Source organism: Neofelis nebulosa, chromosome 10 (genome assembly GCF_028018385.1).
Source record: "Neofelis nebulosa isolate mNeoNeb1 chromosome 10, mNeoNeb1.pri, whole genome shotgun sequence".
NCBI lineage: Eukaryota > Metazoa > Chordata > Mammalia > Carnivora > Felidae > Neofelis > Neofelis nebulosa.
In genome coordinates, this window is record NC_080791.1 from 106756306 (window position 1) to 106774159 (window position 17854).

Genomic DNA, 17854 nt, shown 5'->3' on the forward strand with positions numbered 1-17854 from the left:
TGGGGTCTTTCCTGGTTCCGTACAAATTTTAGGATTGTTCTAGCTCTGTGAAGAATGCTGGTGTTACTTTGATAGGGATTGCATTGAATATATAGATTGCTGTGGGTAGTTTTGACATTTTAACAATATTTGTTCTTCATATCCAGGAGCATGGAATCTTTTTCCACTTCTTTGTGTCTTCTTCAATTTCTTTCATAAGCTTTCTATAGTTTTCAGTGTATAGGTTTTTCACCTCTTTGGTTAGATTTATTCCTAGGTATTTTATGGGTTTTGATCCAATTGTAAATGGGATCGATTCCTTGATTTCTCTTTCTGTTGCCTCATTATTGGTGTCTAGGAATGCAACCGATTTCTGTGCATTGATTTTATATCCTGCAACTTTGCTGAATTCGTGGATCAGATCTAGCAGTTTTTTGGTGGAATCCTTTGGGTTCTCCATATAGAGTATCATGTCATCTGCAAAGAGTGAAAGTTTGGCCTCCTCCTGGCCAGTTTGGATGCCTTTCATTTCTTTGTGTTATCTTATTGCAGAGGCTAAGACTTCCGATACTATGTGGAACAACAGTGGCGAGAGTGGACATCCCTGTCTTGTTCCTGACCTTAGGGGGAAAGCTCTCAGTTTTCCCCATTGAGGATGATATTAATGTTGGGTCTTTCATATATGGCTTTTATGATCTCGAGGTATGCTCCTTCTATCCCTACTTTCTTGAGGGTTTTTATCAAGAAAGGATGCTGTATTTTGTCAAAAGCTTTCTCTGCATCTATTGAGAGGATCATGTGGTTCTTGTCCTTTCCTTTAATGATGTGATGAATCACATTGATTCTTTTGTGGATATTGATCCAGCCCTGCATCCCAGGTATAAGTCCCACTTGGTCATGGTGAATAATTTTTTTATTGTATTGTTGGATCCGCTTGGCTAATATCTTGTGGAATTTTGCATCCATGTTCATCAGGGAAATTGGTCTATAGTTCCACTTTTTACTGGGGTCTTTTTCTGGTTTTGGAATCAAGGTAAGCTGGCTTCATAGAAAGAGTGTGGAAGTTTTCTTCCATTTCCATTTTTTTGGAACAGCTTCAAGAGAATAGGTGTTAACTCATCTTTAAATGTTTCATAGGATTCCTCTGGAAAGCCATCTGGCCCTGGACTGTTTTTTGGGAGACTTTTGATTACTAATTTGATTCTTTACTGGTTATGGGTCTGTTCAAAATTTCTATTTCTTCCTGTTTCAGTTTTGGTAGTGTATGTTTCTAGGAATTTGTCTATTTCTTCCAGATTGCCCATTTTATTGGCATATAATTGCTTGTAATATTCTCTTATTATTGTTTGCATTTCTGCTGTGTTGGTTGTAATAGCTCCTCTTTCATTCTTGATTTTATTTATTTGGGTCCTTTCCTTTTTCTTTTTGATCAAACTGGCTAGGGGTTTATCAATTTTGTTAATTCTTTCAAAGAATCAGCGCCTGGTTTCATTGATCTGTTCTACTGTATTGTTGTTGTTGTTTGTTTGTTTTATTTTGTTTTGTTTCAATAGCATTGATTTCTGCTTTAATCTTTATTACTTCCTGTCTTCTGCTGTTTTTGGGTTTTATTTGCTGTTCTTTTTCCAGTTCTTTAAGGTGTAAGGTTAGGTTGTGTATCTGAGAACTTTCTTCCTTCTTTAGAAAGGCCTGGATTGCTGTATACTTCCCTCCTATGACTGCCTTTGCTGCATCCCAGAGAATTTGGGCTGTGATGTTATCATTTTCATTGGATTCCATGTACTTAAAAAAATTTTTTTTAATGTTTATTTATTTTTGAAGGAGAGAGAGACAGAGTATGAGTGGGGAAAGGGCAGAGAGAGAGAGGGAGACACAGAATCTGAAGCAGGTTCCAGGCTCTGAGCTGTCAGCACAGAGCCCAACGTGGGGCTCAAGCTCACAAACTGTGAGATCATGACCTGAGCCAAAGTTAGATGCTTAACTGACTGAACCGCCCAGGCACCCCCATGTACTTTTTAATTTACTCTTTAACTTCTTGGTTAGCCCATTCATTCTTTAGTAGGATGGTCTTTAGTTTCCAAGTATTTGTTATGTTTCCACAATTTTTCTTGTGGTTGATTTTGAGTTGCATAGCATTGTGGTCTGAAAATATGCATGGTATGATCTCGATCTTTTTGTACTTGGCGAGGGCTGATTTGTGTCCCAGTATGTGAAATATTCTGGAGAATGTTCCATGCGCACTGGAAAGCAATGTGTATTCTACTGTTTTAGGATGAAATGTTCTGAGTATATCTGTTAAGTCCATCTGGTCCAGTGTGTCATTCAAAGTCACTGTTTCCTTGTTGATTATCTGTTTAGATTATCTGCCCATTGCTGTAAGTGGAGTGTTGAAGTCCCCTACTATTATGGTATTATTATCAATGAGTTTCTTTATGTTTATGATTAATCAATTTATATATTTGGGTGCTCTCACATTTGGAGCATGAATGTTTACAATTGTTAGGTCTTCCAACAGACACATGAAAAGATGCTCAACTTCGCTCCTCATCAGGGAAAAACAAATCAAAACCACACTCAGATATCACCTCACGCCAGTCAGAGTGGCCAAAATGAACAAATCAGGAGACTATAGATGCTGGAGAGGATGTGGAGAAACGGGAACCCTCTTGCCCTGTTGGTGGGAATGCAAATTGGTGCAGCCACTCTGGAAAACAGTGTAGAGGTTCCTCAAAAAATTAAAAATAGACCTACCCTATGATCAGCAATAGCACTGCTAGGAATTTACCCAAGGGATACAGGAGTACTGATGCATAGGGGCACTTGTACCCCAATGTTCATAGCAGCACGTTCAACAATAGCCAAATGATGGAAAGAGCCTAAATGTCCATCAACTGATGAATGGATAAAGAAATTGTGGTTTATATACACAATGGAGTACTACGTGGCAATGAGAAAGAACGAAATATGGCCCTTTGTAGCAACGTGGATGGAACTGGAGAGTGTGATGCTAAGTGAAATAAGCCATACGGAGAAAGACAGATACCATATGGTTTCACTCTTATGTGGATCCTGAGAAACTTAACAGAAACCCATGGGGGAGGGGAAGGAAAAAAAAAAAAAAAAGAGGTTAGAGTGGGAGAGAGCCAAAGCATAAGAGACTCTTAAAAACTGAGAACAAGCTGAGGGTTGATGGGGGTGGGAGGGAGGGGAGGATGGGTGATGGTATTGAGGAGGGCACCTTTTGGGATGAGCACTGGGTGTTGTATGGAAACCAATTTGACAATAAATTTCATATATTGAAAAAAAGCCAAAAAATAATTGTTAGGTCTTTTTGGTGGATAGACAGCTTAATTATCATATAATGCCTTTCTTCATCTCTTGTTACAGTCCCTATTTTGAAGTCTAGATTATCTGATATAAGTATGGCTACTTTGGCTTTCTTTTGTTGACCATTAGCATGATAGATGGTTCTCCATCCCCTTACTTTCAATCTGAAGGTGTCTTTAGGTCTAAAGTGGGTCTCTTGTAAACAGCACATAGATGGATCTTGTTTTCTTATCCATTCTGTTACCCTATGTCTTTTGATTGGAGTATTTAGTCCATTGACATTTAGAGTGAGTACTGAAAGATATGAATTTATTGCCATTATGATGCTTGTAGAGTTGGAGTTTCTGGTCATGTTCTCTGGTCCTTTCTAATCTTTTGTTGCTTTGGGTATATATATACATCTTTTCTCCCCTCAGAAAGTCCCCCTTAACATTTCTTGCAGGGCTGGTTTAGTGGCCACAAACTCCTTTAATTTTGTTTGTCTGGGAAATTTTTTTTATCTCTCCTTCTATTTTGAATGACAGCCTCACTGGATAAAGAATTCTTGGCTGCATAGTTTTCCAGTTCAGCACATTGAATATATCCTGCCACTTCTTTCTGGCATGCCAAGTTTCTGTGGATAGGTCTGCTGCAAACCTGAAACGTCTTCCCTTTGTAGGTTAAGGACTTTTTTCCCTTGGTGCTTTCATGATTCTTTCCTTGCCTGAGTATTTTGTGAATTTCACTATGATATGCCTTGTTGATGGTCAGTTTTTGTTGAATCTTATGTGAGTCCTCTGTGCTCCCTGGATTTTAATGTCTGTGTCTTTCCCCAGGTTAGGAAAGTTTTCTGCTATGATTTGCTCATGTAACCCTTCTACCCATTTTTCTCTCTCTTCATCGGCTGGGACCCCTATGATTCTGATGTTGTTACTTTTTTTTTTTTAATTTTTTTAATGTTTATTTATTTTTGAGACAGAGAGAGACAGAGCATGAACGGGGGAGGGGCAGAGAGAGAGGGAGACACAGAATCGGAAGCAGGCTCCAGGCTTGGGCCATCAGCCCAGAGCCTGACGCGGGGCTCGAACTCACGGACCGCGAGATCGTGACCTGAGCCGAAGTCGGACGCTCAACCGACTGAGCCACCCAGGCGCCCCTGATGTTGTTACTTTTTAATGAGTCACTGATTTCTCCAATTCTTAAGTCTTGCTCTTTCCCTTAGTTTCCTTCTTTTTTTTTTTTTCTGCTTCGTTATTCTCCATAAGTTTGTCCTGGCCAGAGGCTATTCTTAACAGTTGAGAAAGACTTGGTCTTGGATGCCTATCCAAGTGAGACCACTGGATGGGCTCTATGGATACCTGGGTTCCCTTGCTAGACTTCCTGGCTTAATGGGAATGGAGGCTATACCCAGCAGCTGGGCAGGACTGTGAATATGCTTTCCTTCCAGGGCAGGGCTGCATAACCAGCTCCACAGCTGGTATAGTTTGCTGGCTGGGGACCCAAATCAGACAGAGCTACCAACTGAGCTCCCTGTCAAGATGGGGCCTCCAGCTCAGCTCTGCCGATGGGCAGAAAAACTGGCTGGGTTCTCTTCTCGATGCCACTGCAAACAGGAATATGGTCTGTCAAGATCTAAGCACTGGTTAATGTAAGCTTTGTCCCTTCTTCATCCCTATCTGAATCCCAGTGGTGGAGCCCTGCAGTTTTCCCCAGTAATCCCCATGAGGTGATACCTGGCCGGACCTTCTGGGAAGCAACTCCCAATGTTGAGGGAACTGATGTCTACCTTGAGTTCTCTTTTCCTCACTGGAGACACTGTAGGCTCAGGATGGAGTTTCTCAGTGTGGTGTCGTGCTGGCGTGGAGGTGGGGCAATATGGTCAGAGTGTAGCCACTCCTCTTGCTCTTCCAATGTGATCCTGTGGTTCCAGTGTTGCTTCAGCCTCACTTCTGGGTTCTGGGATTTTCACAATGGTGTCTTTCTATGGACAGTTGCCAGTTGATCTTCTTTTGTGGCGGACTGAAGTTGGGAACAGCTTATGTTACCATTTTGATGACGTCACTCTCCCATATTATTTTCTGTATATAAAACAATTTTTAATTAGCAGAAGCTTAAAAAAACGGGAAATAGTTTAGTAGTTGCCAAAGGTAGAAAAGGGAATGACAGAAGCAGGAAAGAGTTATTACTTATAACCGTACATGAGGGATACGAGTGGAGATAGAACTGTTTGTTACTTTGATTGAGGTGGTGGGAACACTAAGTTGCACATGTGATAAAAACCATATAGTAGTAAACACACACACACACACACACACACACACACACAAGTACAGGTAAAACCGAGGAAATCTGAATAAGATCAGTGGGTTTGTATCAATATCAATATCCCAGTTGTGATATTATACTATAGTTTTGCAAAATATTACTATTGGGGGAAGCTAGGGGAACTGCACACAGTTTCTCATGTTTCTTACAACTACATGTGATTCTACAATAATCTCAATAAATCTTTCTTTTCTTTCTTTCTTTCTTTCTTTCTTTCTTTCTTTCTTTCTTTCTTTCTTTCTTTCTTTCTTTCTTTCTTGTAGGCTTCACCCCAGTGTGGACCCCAACACAGGGCTCAAACTCAGGACCCTGAGATCAAGACCTGAACTGAGATCAAGAGTTGGACATTCAAACCACTGAGCCACCCAGGCACCCCTCAACAAACATTTCAATCAAATGTTAACTAGTGACGCTTGGGTGGCTTAGTCATTATTAAGCATTCGACTTTGGCTCAGGTTATGATCATGTGGTTCCTGGGTTTGAGCCCCACATCTGGCTCTATGCTGACAGCTCAGAGCCTAGAGCCTGCTTCAGATTTTGTGTCTTGATCCCTCTCTGCCTCTCTCCTGCTCATGCTCTGTCTCTCTCTTTCTCTCAAAAATAAATAAACATTAAAATACATACATACATACATACATAAAAATAAAAAATACCTAAGGGATTAGAAGTTTATATGCAAACCCTAAGTACAAGAAACTTGGAATGGCTATATAAGTATGAGAAAACACATGCTTAAAGTCAAGGAACACTATCAGAGATAAAGAAGCCTCATTCATAATGATGAAATCACCAATTAATCAGGACTCTAAACACTAGCACCGAAAAGATCTTCAAATATATTACATAAATGAAAAAAAAGCTTGAGAAAATAAACCCTTACGTGAACTTACCGCTGCCTTCCTTCTGTATCTACATTGCAAGGAATCTAAGATTCCTAAGGTGATTGAAACTGAAGTGTAGTATCAGTTACCAAAATGTAGTAATTGCACTACATTTCACTTTGTTTTGATTAACAACAAAGGATCTTATTTGTTATCTTAATCTAAATTCGGCGCTAAACAAGAAAAGTATTTGATTTTTCTTTCCACAGAAAAATCACACAACCATTCTCTTTTTGTCGCTCAAGTTTCTTTTTCCGGAAATGATTGAAGACTGCACAGCAGGCTTATTTTAGTTTATTAGGGGGATTAAATACATGACAAAGTCCAATGCTAATTTCAGAAGCTGCTGTGAAAGGTCACTAAGGGGAAGCACATTCAGAGATTAAAATTTTAAACAGATTTCTTTGTCAACAGAAGTGTCCCTGGTATATAATTTTCTCTGTGGCTCTGCTAAAAAATTAACGCCTCCTGGTTCCAAAAGGGCTGGGGATCCCGTTTCCACTGCTCTGCTGCAGGAGTGATGTGAGTGAGGTCCATTGATAAGAAGCTGGTGTGAGGTCACACTGACGTAGTGCGAGTTAATAAAAGGAAGCCTTGGGGCGCCTGGGTGGCGCAGTCGGTTAAGCGTCCGACTTCAGCCAGGTCACGATCTCGCGGTCCGTGAGTTCGAGCCCCGCATCAGGCTCTGGGCTGATGGCTCGGAGCCTGGAGCCTGTTTCCGATTCTGTGTCTCCCTCTCTCTCTGCCCCTCCCCCGTTCATGCTCTGTCTCTCTCTGTCCCAAAAATAAATAAAAAACATTAAAAAAAAAAAAAAATTTAAAAAAAATAAAAAAAAAAAAAATAAAAGGAAGCCTTTTTGTCCCTTTGAATTTATCTCCATAAAGTCATTGTGTCTCCTCTGGAGGATCACCTGTTCATACTCAATGGCCTTTCAGGAGCTCCTGGATCAGGATGGTGGCCTGGGGAAATTCCATATCCTTCAGATAATTTTAGTTCTTCCCTTCATGCTGATGCTATTATGCCATATGATTTTGGAGAACTTCACTGCAGCCATTCCTGGTCATCGCTGCTGGGTGAACATCCTTGACAATGACACAGTCTCTGCTAATGATACTGGGATCCTCAGCCCTGAGGCCCTCCTCAGAATCGCCATCGCATTGAACTCAGAATCGAGGCCAGAGAAATGTCAGCGCTTTATCCATCCCCACTGGCAGCTTCGTCATCTGAATGGAACCTTCACCAATATGACTGAGCCAGACACAGAGGCCTGTCTGGACGGCTGGGTTTATGACCAAAGCTCCTTCCTCTCTACCTTTGTGTCTGAGGTAAGAGGCCCCTTTTACCTCTTGTGAGTACTAAGTCTGGGTATTTAGAATGACAGAATAAGCATGATTCAAGTGTTCAGTTACTGTGTAGGTATTGTAGTCAGTCAGCTCTCTTTCATTCTTTTAGCAAATAGAGATTGCTTATCTTCTTTTTTAAAACATTTTTTTAATGCTTATTTATCTTTGAGAGAGACAGAGACAGAATGTGAGTGGGTTAGGGGCAGAGAGAGAGAGAGAGAGGGAGACACAGAATCCAAAGCAGGCTCCAGGCTCTGAGCTGTCAGCACAGAGCCTGATGTGGGGCTCAAACTCACAAGCTATGAGATCATGACCTGAGCCGAAGTCGGATGCCCAACCGACTGAGCCATGCAGGTGCTCCTAAAACATTTTTTAATGTTTATTTCTTTTTGAGAGGGGGAGGGGGTAGAGAGAGAGAGGGAGACACAGAATCCAAAGCAGGCTCCAGGCTCTGAGCTGTCAGCACAGAGCCCGACACGGGGCTTGAACCCACGAACTATGAGATCATGACCTGAGCCAAAGTCGGATGTTTAACTGAGCCACCCAGGTGCCCTGTGATTATTATCTTCTTAATTGCCAAGCACTTACATTGAATTTGAGGCCAGTGAAATCAACCAACTAGACGTGAATTCCATATCAGAGATCTTTAAATATAAGGTGAATAGTAATGATTAGACAAGTAAATACTTGATATAACGTATTATTTTTTGGTCACTTGTTCTCAGCCTAGTCACAAATTGCAAATACCTGTATTAATTAAAAAAAAAAAAATCTCCATGCCCTGGATACTTCGCAGACAAGCAAATCAGTGTATTTCACTCTAGGTGAGAAATGCGGGTATCAGTATTCTAGAAAATCTCCTCAATGTTTTCAGTGTGTGACCAAGATTGAGAACCCCTGAGGTATGGAATGCTAAGTGAATATAAAGATTGCCCCTAATATAACCTAGAAGATTTAGTTGAGGATTTCTAGAGAAAGTCATGCTTAAATTGAGACTTGGATGATATGGGTAAGTAAATGTAGGAGAGGGAGGCTGGAGAGCATGTCCACTGATGGTTGTGGCAGCAAGTGAACACTGAGGGACTGTGAGCTGCTGTGAAACTCCCCTGTGCTGGTTTCCTTCTCTTCCAGTGGGACCACGTATGTAATTATCAGTCACAGAGATCAGTTGTTCAATTCCTATTCATGGCTGGAATGTTGGTGGGAGGCTTCATATACGGCCGTCTCTCGGACAGGTGAGTGTCTCCAGCTCACTGCTGCCCTTATTCTATGGTGTTTTCATCAGCTTATAATGAACTCTTTCATAAAGAAGTCTTTACTGAGTTCCAATATACAGTTTATACTGTTGTGGGTTGCCTTGGTTCCCACGGAGCTAGAGATGGAGGTGGAGAATTAGAGTGTGTGATAAGTGCCATTTTGCTGCACAGATATCTCTGTACAGGACACAGAAATGACATCTCCATGAGACCTGGGGGCATTTCAGAACAGTATTTATAGGGAGGTACCATAATTCCATAGATTCCATAATACCATAATTTCCATTTAGAAAGATGAGAAGGAGTAAACTATGGGCAGGGAGGGAAAGGTACTCCAAGACGGCGGGTTCAGCCTGTTTGAAGACAGAGATAACGCACAGTAAGGAGATAGAGATCTTCAGCGTAAACTGTCAGCAAGGCTGACAGACATGTGCAGAACTCTCTACCTGACAACAGCAGAACACACACGCTTTCCAAGTGTATGTGGAGCTAGACTGCATTTAAGGCTCAAAACCAGGAATCAGTAGAGTTCAAAGGATCAAAATTATACAAAGCATTGCCTCTGATTCCAACAGAGTGAAACTATAAATCAGCAGCAGAAGCAAAACTGGAAAACGTACAAATTCATGGAAATCAACCAGCATGCTTACAAAAAACCAGCGGGTCAAGGAAGAAAGCACCAAGGAAATTAGAAAATACTCAGCGATGAATTAGATAAAAAATTCAACGTACCAAAACTTATGGGATGTAGTGAAGACAATGCTCCGTGGGAGATTGATAGCTATAAATACCTACATTGAAAGGTAAAAAAGAGAAACACCACGTCCACAAGAGGGAAGAAGAGGGGGTCCCCAGCCTTATCTCCACATAGAAACAAGGATTTAACGGTCATCCACAGACAAGATGCCTTTGTGGGAACCATGGGATTCAGGTCAGAGGTTTCAAAAGCTCAGTAGAGGCCAAGACTGAGAAGAGCAGCCCTGAGAAGGCAGGCCTACACTCTAGCAGCAGGCCTACTGATCATGGTCTTGGCTAGGGACCTGAAAGGAGCCTGCCCCCTACAGACCCAGTTCCAGACCTACTTTTCTGTGATCCTGCCACAAGCCTCATCCACCAAGGGGCCCAGGAAGTGCCCTGTTCATTGGTGACCTTGATAACAGACCCACTGATCTCAGACCTCACCACAGACCTTGAAGCAGCCCTGTGGCCCTGCTCTCCAGGGTCCAGGGCAGTCTTGCCAGACCAAGGGCCTGGCAGGAACCACACCAACCCCTATCACCAGTAAAAAGCCCACTAACCTGGCCTGACTGTGGACCCCACAGCAGCCACACGACCCAGCTTCAGCTTCACCCAACCATGATCTCGGAAGCAGTCCTATCAGTCTGGGGGACTCAGGAGAAGGTCTTTATCTGACAAAACCAGTCTATGAAGTCAGGACATGTCTGCTCCTTTAAATGTAAGGCTATGTGATCATGAAGAATCAGGCAAATGAGACACCACCAAAAGACACTAATAAAGCCCCAGTAACTGCCCCTAAAGAAATGGAGAGTCATCAACTTATTTTTTTAATTATTATTGAGAGAGAGAGAGAGGGAGAAAGAATCTTAAGCAGCCTTCACGTTCGGCATGGAGCCCAACGTGGGGCTCCATCCCACAATCCTGGGATCATGAGCTGAGGCCGAAATCGAGTTGGATGCTCAACCGACTGACCCAGGAGTTCCCCTTTTTTTAAATAATTATTTTTTAAGTTTTTCTTAAAAATATTTTTTGATGTTATTTATTTCTGAGAGAGAGAGAGAGAGAGAGAGAGAGAGAGAGAGACAGAGAGACAGAACATGGGTGGGGGGAGGGTCAGAGAGAGAGAGGGAGACAGAGAATCCGAAGCAGACTCCAGGCTCCGAGCTGTCAGCACAGAGCCCGACGTGGGGCTCAAACCCACAGACCATGAGATCATGACCTGAGCCAAAGTCAGACACTTAACTGACTGAGCCACCCAGGTGCCCCATTTTTAAAAATTTTCCCATCAACTTCTTGACAATTCAAAATACAGTAAAACCTTGGATTCTGAGTAACTTGTTCTGTGAGTGTTCCACAAGGCAAGCAAACCTTTCTAACAAATTTGAACTTGGTAAACGAGTGATGTCTTGCAGTATGAGTAGTACGTGCTACCAAATGTCACATGGTCACAACTGAACCAATGGTTCTTCTCTCTTTCTCACTGTGGGATTGTGGAATGATTATCTCCCAGGCTCAGATGCTTGATCTCAGGCCACAGTGTTTGGCAAAAATCAGTGCTTTTTCAGAATGTTGGAAGGTGCCCACAACCGGCCCTAGGGTATTTTTTTGTCACTTCAAAGCACCTATAGACAGTCCTTTGCTTTTCTATACGAGAGTAAGCTGAGGAATGCTTTGCTTCATTCTTTGTCAGCCTTCCAGCAGATGTAGACCCTTTCCTCTGCTGCCTTATTGCCAGTTACATTAAATACCGTATATGACAAAAGTTTATTAATACTGTATTGTAGTCAACATCCATGTAAGTGTATTCAATGGCCCCTATGCGGGAAAAGGTTGAAAAGAAAGATGGTAAGAAACAGATGATTATGGTGGAAATTAAGAAGGAAATGACCGAGAAGTATGAATGAGGTATGCGAGTGGCTGAAATTGCAAGATTTTATAAGAAGTCTACCTCTGCATCTCATCTGCAGAGGAAGAGAAGAAAGAAGCGGAAGAATCCCTCGCTTCATATGACATTACAGAGATGAGTAAAATGTGGGAAACAGTGAAAAATTTTGTAGAAAAGCACCACCCAAATAAGGCTGTAGCAGTGAGAGTGATGTTTAGTGACAATGCAATGTCACATTTGTGTGAAATCCTCAAAAGGAGGCAGAAGCAAGTGTCATTGGATAGGTTCCTTGTTAAAGCTGCATAAAAAGAAAAAGATTCCACTGAGCCAACAGATACCAGTGATTCCGTTAGTGATAGTGAAAGTTGTCCTACACGATAACCCTCCTCTCTCTTATCTCCCTCACACCAGCCATGAAGGTTTTCAAAGGTAAGTGCAGGTTAATTTGTTTATTTTTCTTTACATTTTGTGTTTTCTTTGTTATTTTATGTTATATTGTAATCATTTTTATATGAATATTTTGGGGTTGTGGAACAAATCATCTGAGTTTCCATTATTTCTCATGGGGAAATTCGCTTTGATATATAAGTGTTTTGAGTTACAAGCATGTTTCCAGAACGAATCATGCTCACAAACCAAGGTTTTACTGTAATTATCTTAAGGAAGTTCAAGAAATATAAGAAAGACAGATAAACAACTACATGAAATCAGGAAAACAGTACATGGACAAAATGAGAAGTGTAATAAAGCAACAGAGAACAACAACAAAAAAGAACCAAATAAAATCCTGGAACTGAAGAATCCAGTGACTGACCTGAAAAATTCAATAGAGAGCTTCAACAGCAGACTTGATAATGCAGAAGAAAAAAAATAAGTGAACTTCAGGAGAGGTCTTTTGAAATTACCCAGCTAGAGGAAGAGAAAGAAAAACAAATTGAACAATAGTTCAAAAAGCATATGAGATGTATGGGGCAAAATCACATAATGTATGGGGGACAATGAGATAATGTATGCATCATTGGCGTCATAGAAGGAGAGGAGAGACAGAAAGGGGCGGAAAGCTTACTTAAAGAAAGAATGACTGAGATCTACCCAAATCTAGGGAGGGAAATGGACATCTTGATTCATGAAGCCCCAAAGTTCTCAAATAGGTAGAACCCAAAGGGGTCAATGCCAAGTCCAGTAGATCTAAAATCTGAAAATTTAAAGATAAAGAGAGAATTTTGAAAGCAGCAAGAAAAAAGCAATTTGTCACATACAAGGAGGCTCCCAGAAGACCATTGGTAGGTTTCTCAGAAACCCTGCAGGCCAGGAGAGGGTGAAATGATGTATTTAAAATATTGAAAGACAAAAACCTGCCAACCAAGAACACTTTATCTGGCAAAACTGTCTTTTCATACCGTATGATTTCACTCACATGTGAAATTTGGGAAACAAATGAACAAAGGAGGAGAGACAAACAAAAAAGGACTCTTAACTATAGAGAACAAATGGGTGGCTGCCAGAGGGCAGAGTGGAATAAGTGAAGAAGATTAAGAGCACACTTACCATGAAGAACACTGAGTAATGTATAGAATTGGTGAATCACTATATTGTACACCCGAAACTAACAAACACTGTATGGTTAAAACAAATTAATTATACTGGAATTTTAAAAACTATAAACAAAGGGGCGCCTGGGTGGCTCCATTGCTTGAGTTTCTGACTTCAGCTCAGGTCATGATCACACAGCTCATGAGTTTGAGCCCCGCATCAGGCTCTGTGCAGACAGCTCAGAGTCTGGAGCCTGCTTCGGATTCTGTGTCTCCCTCTCTCTCTGCCCCTCCTCCACTCATGCTCTGTCTCTCTCTCTCAAAAATAAATAAACATTAAAAAATTAATTAAAAAACTATAAACAAATAAAACCTAAAAAAAAAAAAAGAAGAATGAAAGAGAAAGAAAGACTTTCCTAGACAAAAACTGAGTGAATGTGAGGGTGTCTGGGTGGTTCAGTCAGTTAAGCGTCCGACTCTTGGTTTCAGCTCAGGTCATGAGCTCACGGTTCATGAGTTTAAACCCCATGTCAGGCTCTGGAACAGTGTGGAGCCTGCTTTGGATTCTCCTTCTCTCTGCCCCGCTTTGGTTCTCGTGCCCCTTCTCTGTTCTCTCTCTTTCTCTCTCTCCCTCAAAATAAATAAACTTAAAAAAACCCTGAGGGAATGTGTTACTATTAGACCTGCTTTACAAGATGTGCTGAAGGCATTTCTTCAAGTTGGAACAAAAGAGCACTAAACAAACAGCAAGAAAGTTTATAGCAGGGTGAGGGAGTTTCTGGTCCAAGATGGTGACAGAGGAAGACCCTGAAGTCCCCCTTCCATGGAACACACCATGGAACAGTTCCCCCTGAAGAAGAACTGAGGGCCAACCGAACAGCTTCTGCACAACACAAGACAGACAAAAAGGCAAAAAAAACAGCAGGGGAGACTGGAGACGGTAGTGACAAAGGGAACCCCTTCCCCGACACTGTGAATGGCAGTGGGGACAGACAGTGCTGAAGGACTAGGAACGATCCCTCTGTCCTTGGGCACAGAGGAAAAAAAAGGAACTAATATTACACTGTATAATAACTAACCGGAATTTAAGTAAAACCTTGAAAAAGAAAAAAAAAATCATTAAAAAAAAAGTAAAAAAGCAGAGCGGCTAGCATATGAAAGACAGTACTAAGATGACACCAGCCAAAGAGGCGAAGCTGTGCGAATACTCTCCAGGCCAGGGGGACAGAAAAATTCAGGGTTCATGCTCCCCTTCCCCCTTAAAAGCCCTCCTCTGGGCTTTTAAGGGTCTGGATGCCATAACCGGCTTGCTGCCTCGGAAAGCCCTGGATCCACAGGCCCCCACCAGCCCCGGTTGAGCTGGGGCACAGAAAATAAAACGTGGATTTTTTTTTTCTTTCATTTTCCCCTTCTTTTTTCCTTAAAAGGCCATGGGTTTAAAAAGAAACTAGCATATCGAAGAGCCAGCCCTAGAACTTTGCCAAACAGGGTGGAAAGGAGCTGCTAGAATGCTCTCCAGAAGGGTGGGGCTGATGGAAACGGTCCACACTCCCTTTCCACCTTGCAAGAGCACAAACGGGAGCATAGTCTGGGCACTGTTACCGCGTCACCCCGCACTGAACACCCTGAGACACCCTGGCTTGCACCCAGTTCAGCTTCAGCTGTCCTGCCAGGTTTCCCTCAGGGTGGACAGCCCCGGCGTAACCCAGCTGGCAGCTACTTCACCTCCGGGTGTCCTGCCAGGGCACGTTTTGCATGAAGAGCCCAGGGACCGCCCCGAGTTATGTCCATTTTAGCTTTAGCTGTCCTTTCAAGAGCCCCCTTGTGCACGGTGCCCCAGTAGCTGCCTCAGCTCCAGCTACTTCTTCTGTGTGCCCCCTGTGCAAAACGTCCTGGAACATCCTAGTTTACATACGTTTCAGCTGCAGCGATTCTGCCAAGGTGACCTCTGTGGGTAGAGCCTCGGCTCTCCCCCTCCCCCAGCTTGCACTCACTTTAGCTTCAGCTATCCTGCCAGGGGACCCTCTGCATAGAGAGCTCAGGGACCTCCTAGCCCACATACTACATCAGCTCTAGTCACCCTGCCGAGGTACCCCCTGCACAGCATGCCTGGGACACCCTTGTTTTGCATCCATTTCAGCTTCAGCTGTCCTGCTAGGGTGCCCTCAACACAGAGAACCCTGGGATACACCAGCCTGCATCCACTTCAGCTTTAGCTGTTTTGACAGGGTGCCTGCTATGTGGAAAGCTCCAGGACACCCAGCCCACACCAGCCACAGGTCCAGGCAGCTAGCAAAAGCCACCCAGCACACACAGTCTACACTGGGGACAACCAGACACAAGACTGTTCCTTCAAGTTTAGGAGAAGTAGCTGTTCTGCCATATCCATAAAAACAAACACAGGAAGTCAAGCAAAATGGGGAGGCAGAGGAACATTCTCTAAAGGAAAAAAAAAAACAAGAGGAAAAAAAACCTCAGAAAAGAACTAAATTAAGTGGAAATAAGCACTATGTCTGTTAAAGAATTTAAAGCAATAATGATAAAGATACTCACCAGACTGGGGAGAATGGAAGAACTCACGGATGCCTTCAATAGAGAGATAGAAAATATTAAAAAGAACCAGTCAGAGTTGAAGAATACAATAATTGAGATAAAAAAATATACTAGAGGGAATCAACAGTAGGTTAGAGGATGCAGAAGAACATATCAGTAATCTAGAAGACAAGGTAATGGGAAGCATCCAAACTGAACAGCAAAACAGGCGAAAGGATTTTTAAAAAATGAAGATAGGTCAGAGAAAGATATCATATGATTTCACTTGTACATGGAATTTGAGAAACTCAGCAGATGAACATAGGGGAAGGGAAGGAAAAATAAGATAAAAACAGAGAGGGAGGCCAACCATAAGAGAGTCTTAAATACAGAGAACAAACTGAGGGTTACTGGAGAGGGGAGTGTGGAGGGGTTGGGTTACATGGGTGATGGACATTAAGGAGGGCACTTTTCGGGACGGGCACTGGGTGTCATATGTAAGAGATGAATCACTGGGTTCTACTCCTGAAGCCAACACTACACTGTATGTAAACTTGAATTTAAATTAAAAAAAAAGTGATAGGATTGGTCAAGTGATTTCTTGGACAACACTAAGCAAACAAACATTCACATTATAGGGGTCCCAGAAGAAAAAAAGAAAGAAAGGTGCAGAAAACTTATTTGACTAACAACTGAGAACTTTCCTAACCTGGGGAAGGAAATAGACATGTAAGTCCAAGAGGCACAGAAAGTTACAAACAAGATGAACTCAAGGAGGTCCACACCAGGACACATAAATTAAAATGACAAAAGTTAAAGAGAGAATCTTAAAAGCAGCAAGAGAGAAACAAAAAGTTACCTACAAGGGAAAACATATAAGGCTGTCAGCTGATTTTTCAGCAAGCCAGAAGGGAGTGGCATGATATATTTGAAGTGCTGAAAGGAAAAAAAAATCTACAGCCAAGAATACTCTATCTGGCAAGGTTATCATTCAGATTTGAAGGAGAGATAAAGAGTTTCCCAGACAAACAAAAAACAAAGAAGTTTATCACTACCAAACGAGTCTTACAAGAAATGGTAAGGGTGTGTGTGTGTGTGTGTGTGTGTGTGTGTGTGTGTGGATTTTTTTAAGTGGAAAAGAAATGGCTATAATTAGACATAAGGAAACTATGAATAAAAAGATGTAAAATATGACAGGGTATATATAAAATGTGGAGAAGGTAAAATAAAAGAAATGGAAAAGGAAAAGAAAAAGAAAAAGAAAGGAAGAAAGAAAAAGAAAGACTTTTTTCTTTTTGTTTTTTTTCTTTAAAAAAATTTTTTTTAATGTTTTTATTCATTTTTGAGACAGAGAGAGACAGAGCATGAATGGGGGAGGGTCAGAGAGAGGGAGACACAGAATCTGAAACAGGCTCCGGGCTCTGAGCTGTCAGCACAGGGGCCTGATGCGGGGCTCGAACTCACGGACCGCGAGATCGTGACCTGAGCCGAAGTCGGCGCTCAACCGACTGAGCCACCCAGGCGCCCCATCTTTTTGTTTTTTTTTTTAAATAAAGAATGTGTTTGAATTTGAATGACCATCAAATTAATATAGACTGCTATTTACTTAGGAAACACCACATATAACACTATGCGAACCTCATGGTAAACACAAACTCAAAACCTATAATAGATACACAAAAGATAAAGTAAAAGAAGGTCAAACACAACACTACAGAAACTCATCAGTCACAAAGCAAAAAGAACAACAGAAGAAGAAAGGAAGAGAGAACTACAGAAACAACCAGAAAACAAATAACAGAGTGACAATAAGTACATACCTATCAATAATTACTTTAAATGCAATTTAAAGCCCCAGAATGACTGACTAACTCTTGATTTTGGCTCAGGTCATGATCCCAGGGTTGTGGGACTGAGCCCCACATGGGGCTCTGTGCTGAGTGTGGATCCTGCCTAAGATTCTCTTTTTCTCTCACTCTCTGCTTCTGCCCTTCTCCCCTGCTTGCACTCTCTCTCTCAAATTAAAATAATAATAATAATAATAATAATAATAATAATTTAAAAAATGGGAGGACA

At 41.8% G+C, this 17854-nt stretch overlaps 1 protein-coding gene across 1 annotated transcript; it reads left to right on the forward strand.

Moving 5' to 3' along the window:
* The first annotated feature begins 7415 nt into the window (after positions 1-7415).
* Positions 7416-12900, forward strand: LOC131486701 (solute carrier family 22 member 10-like). Its single transcript, XM_058686584.1, has 3 exons — positions 7416-7817; positions 8967-9070; positions 12855-12900. Exons 1-3 carry the CDS (start codon positions 7416-7418, stop codon positions 12898-12900), a joined length of 552 nt encoding a protein of 183 aa, XP_058542567.1.
* Positions 12901-17854: the final 4954 nt, after the last annotated feature.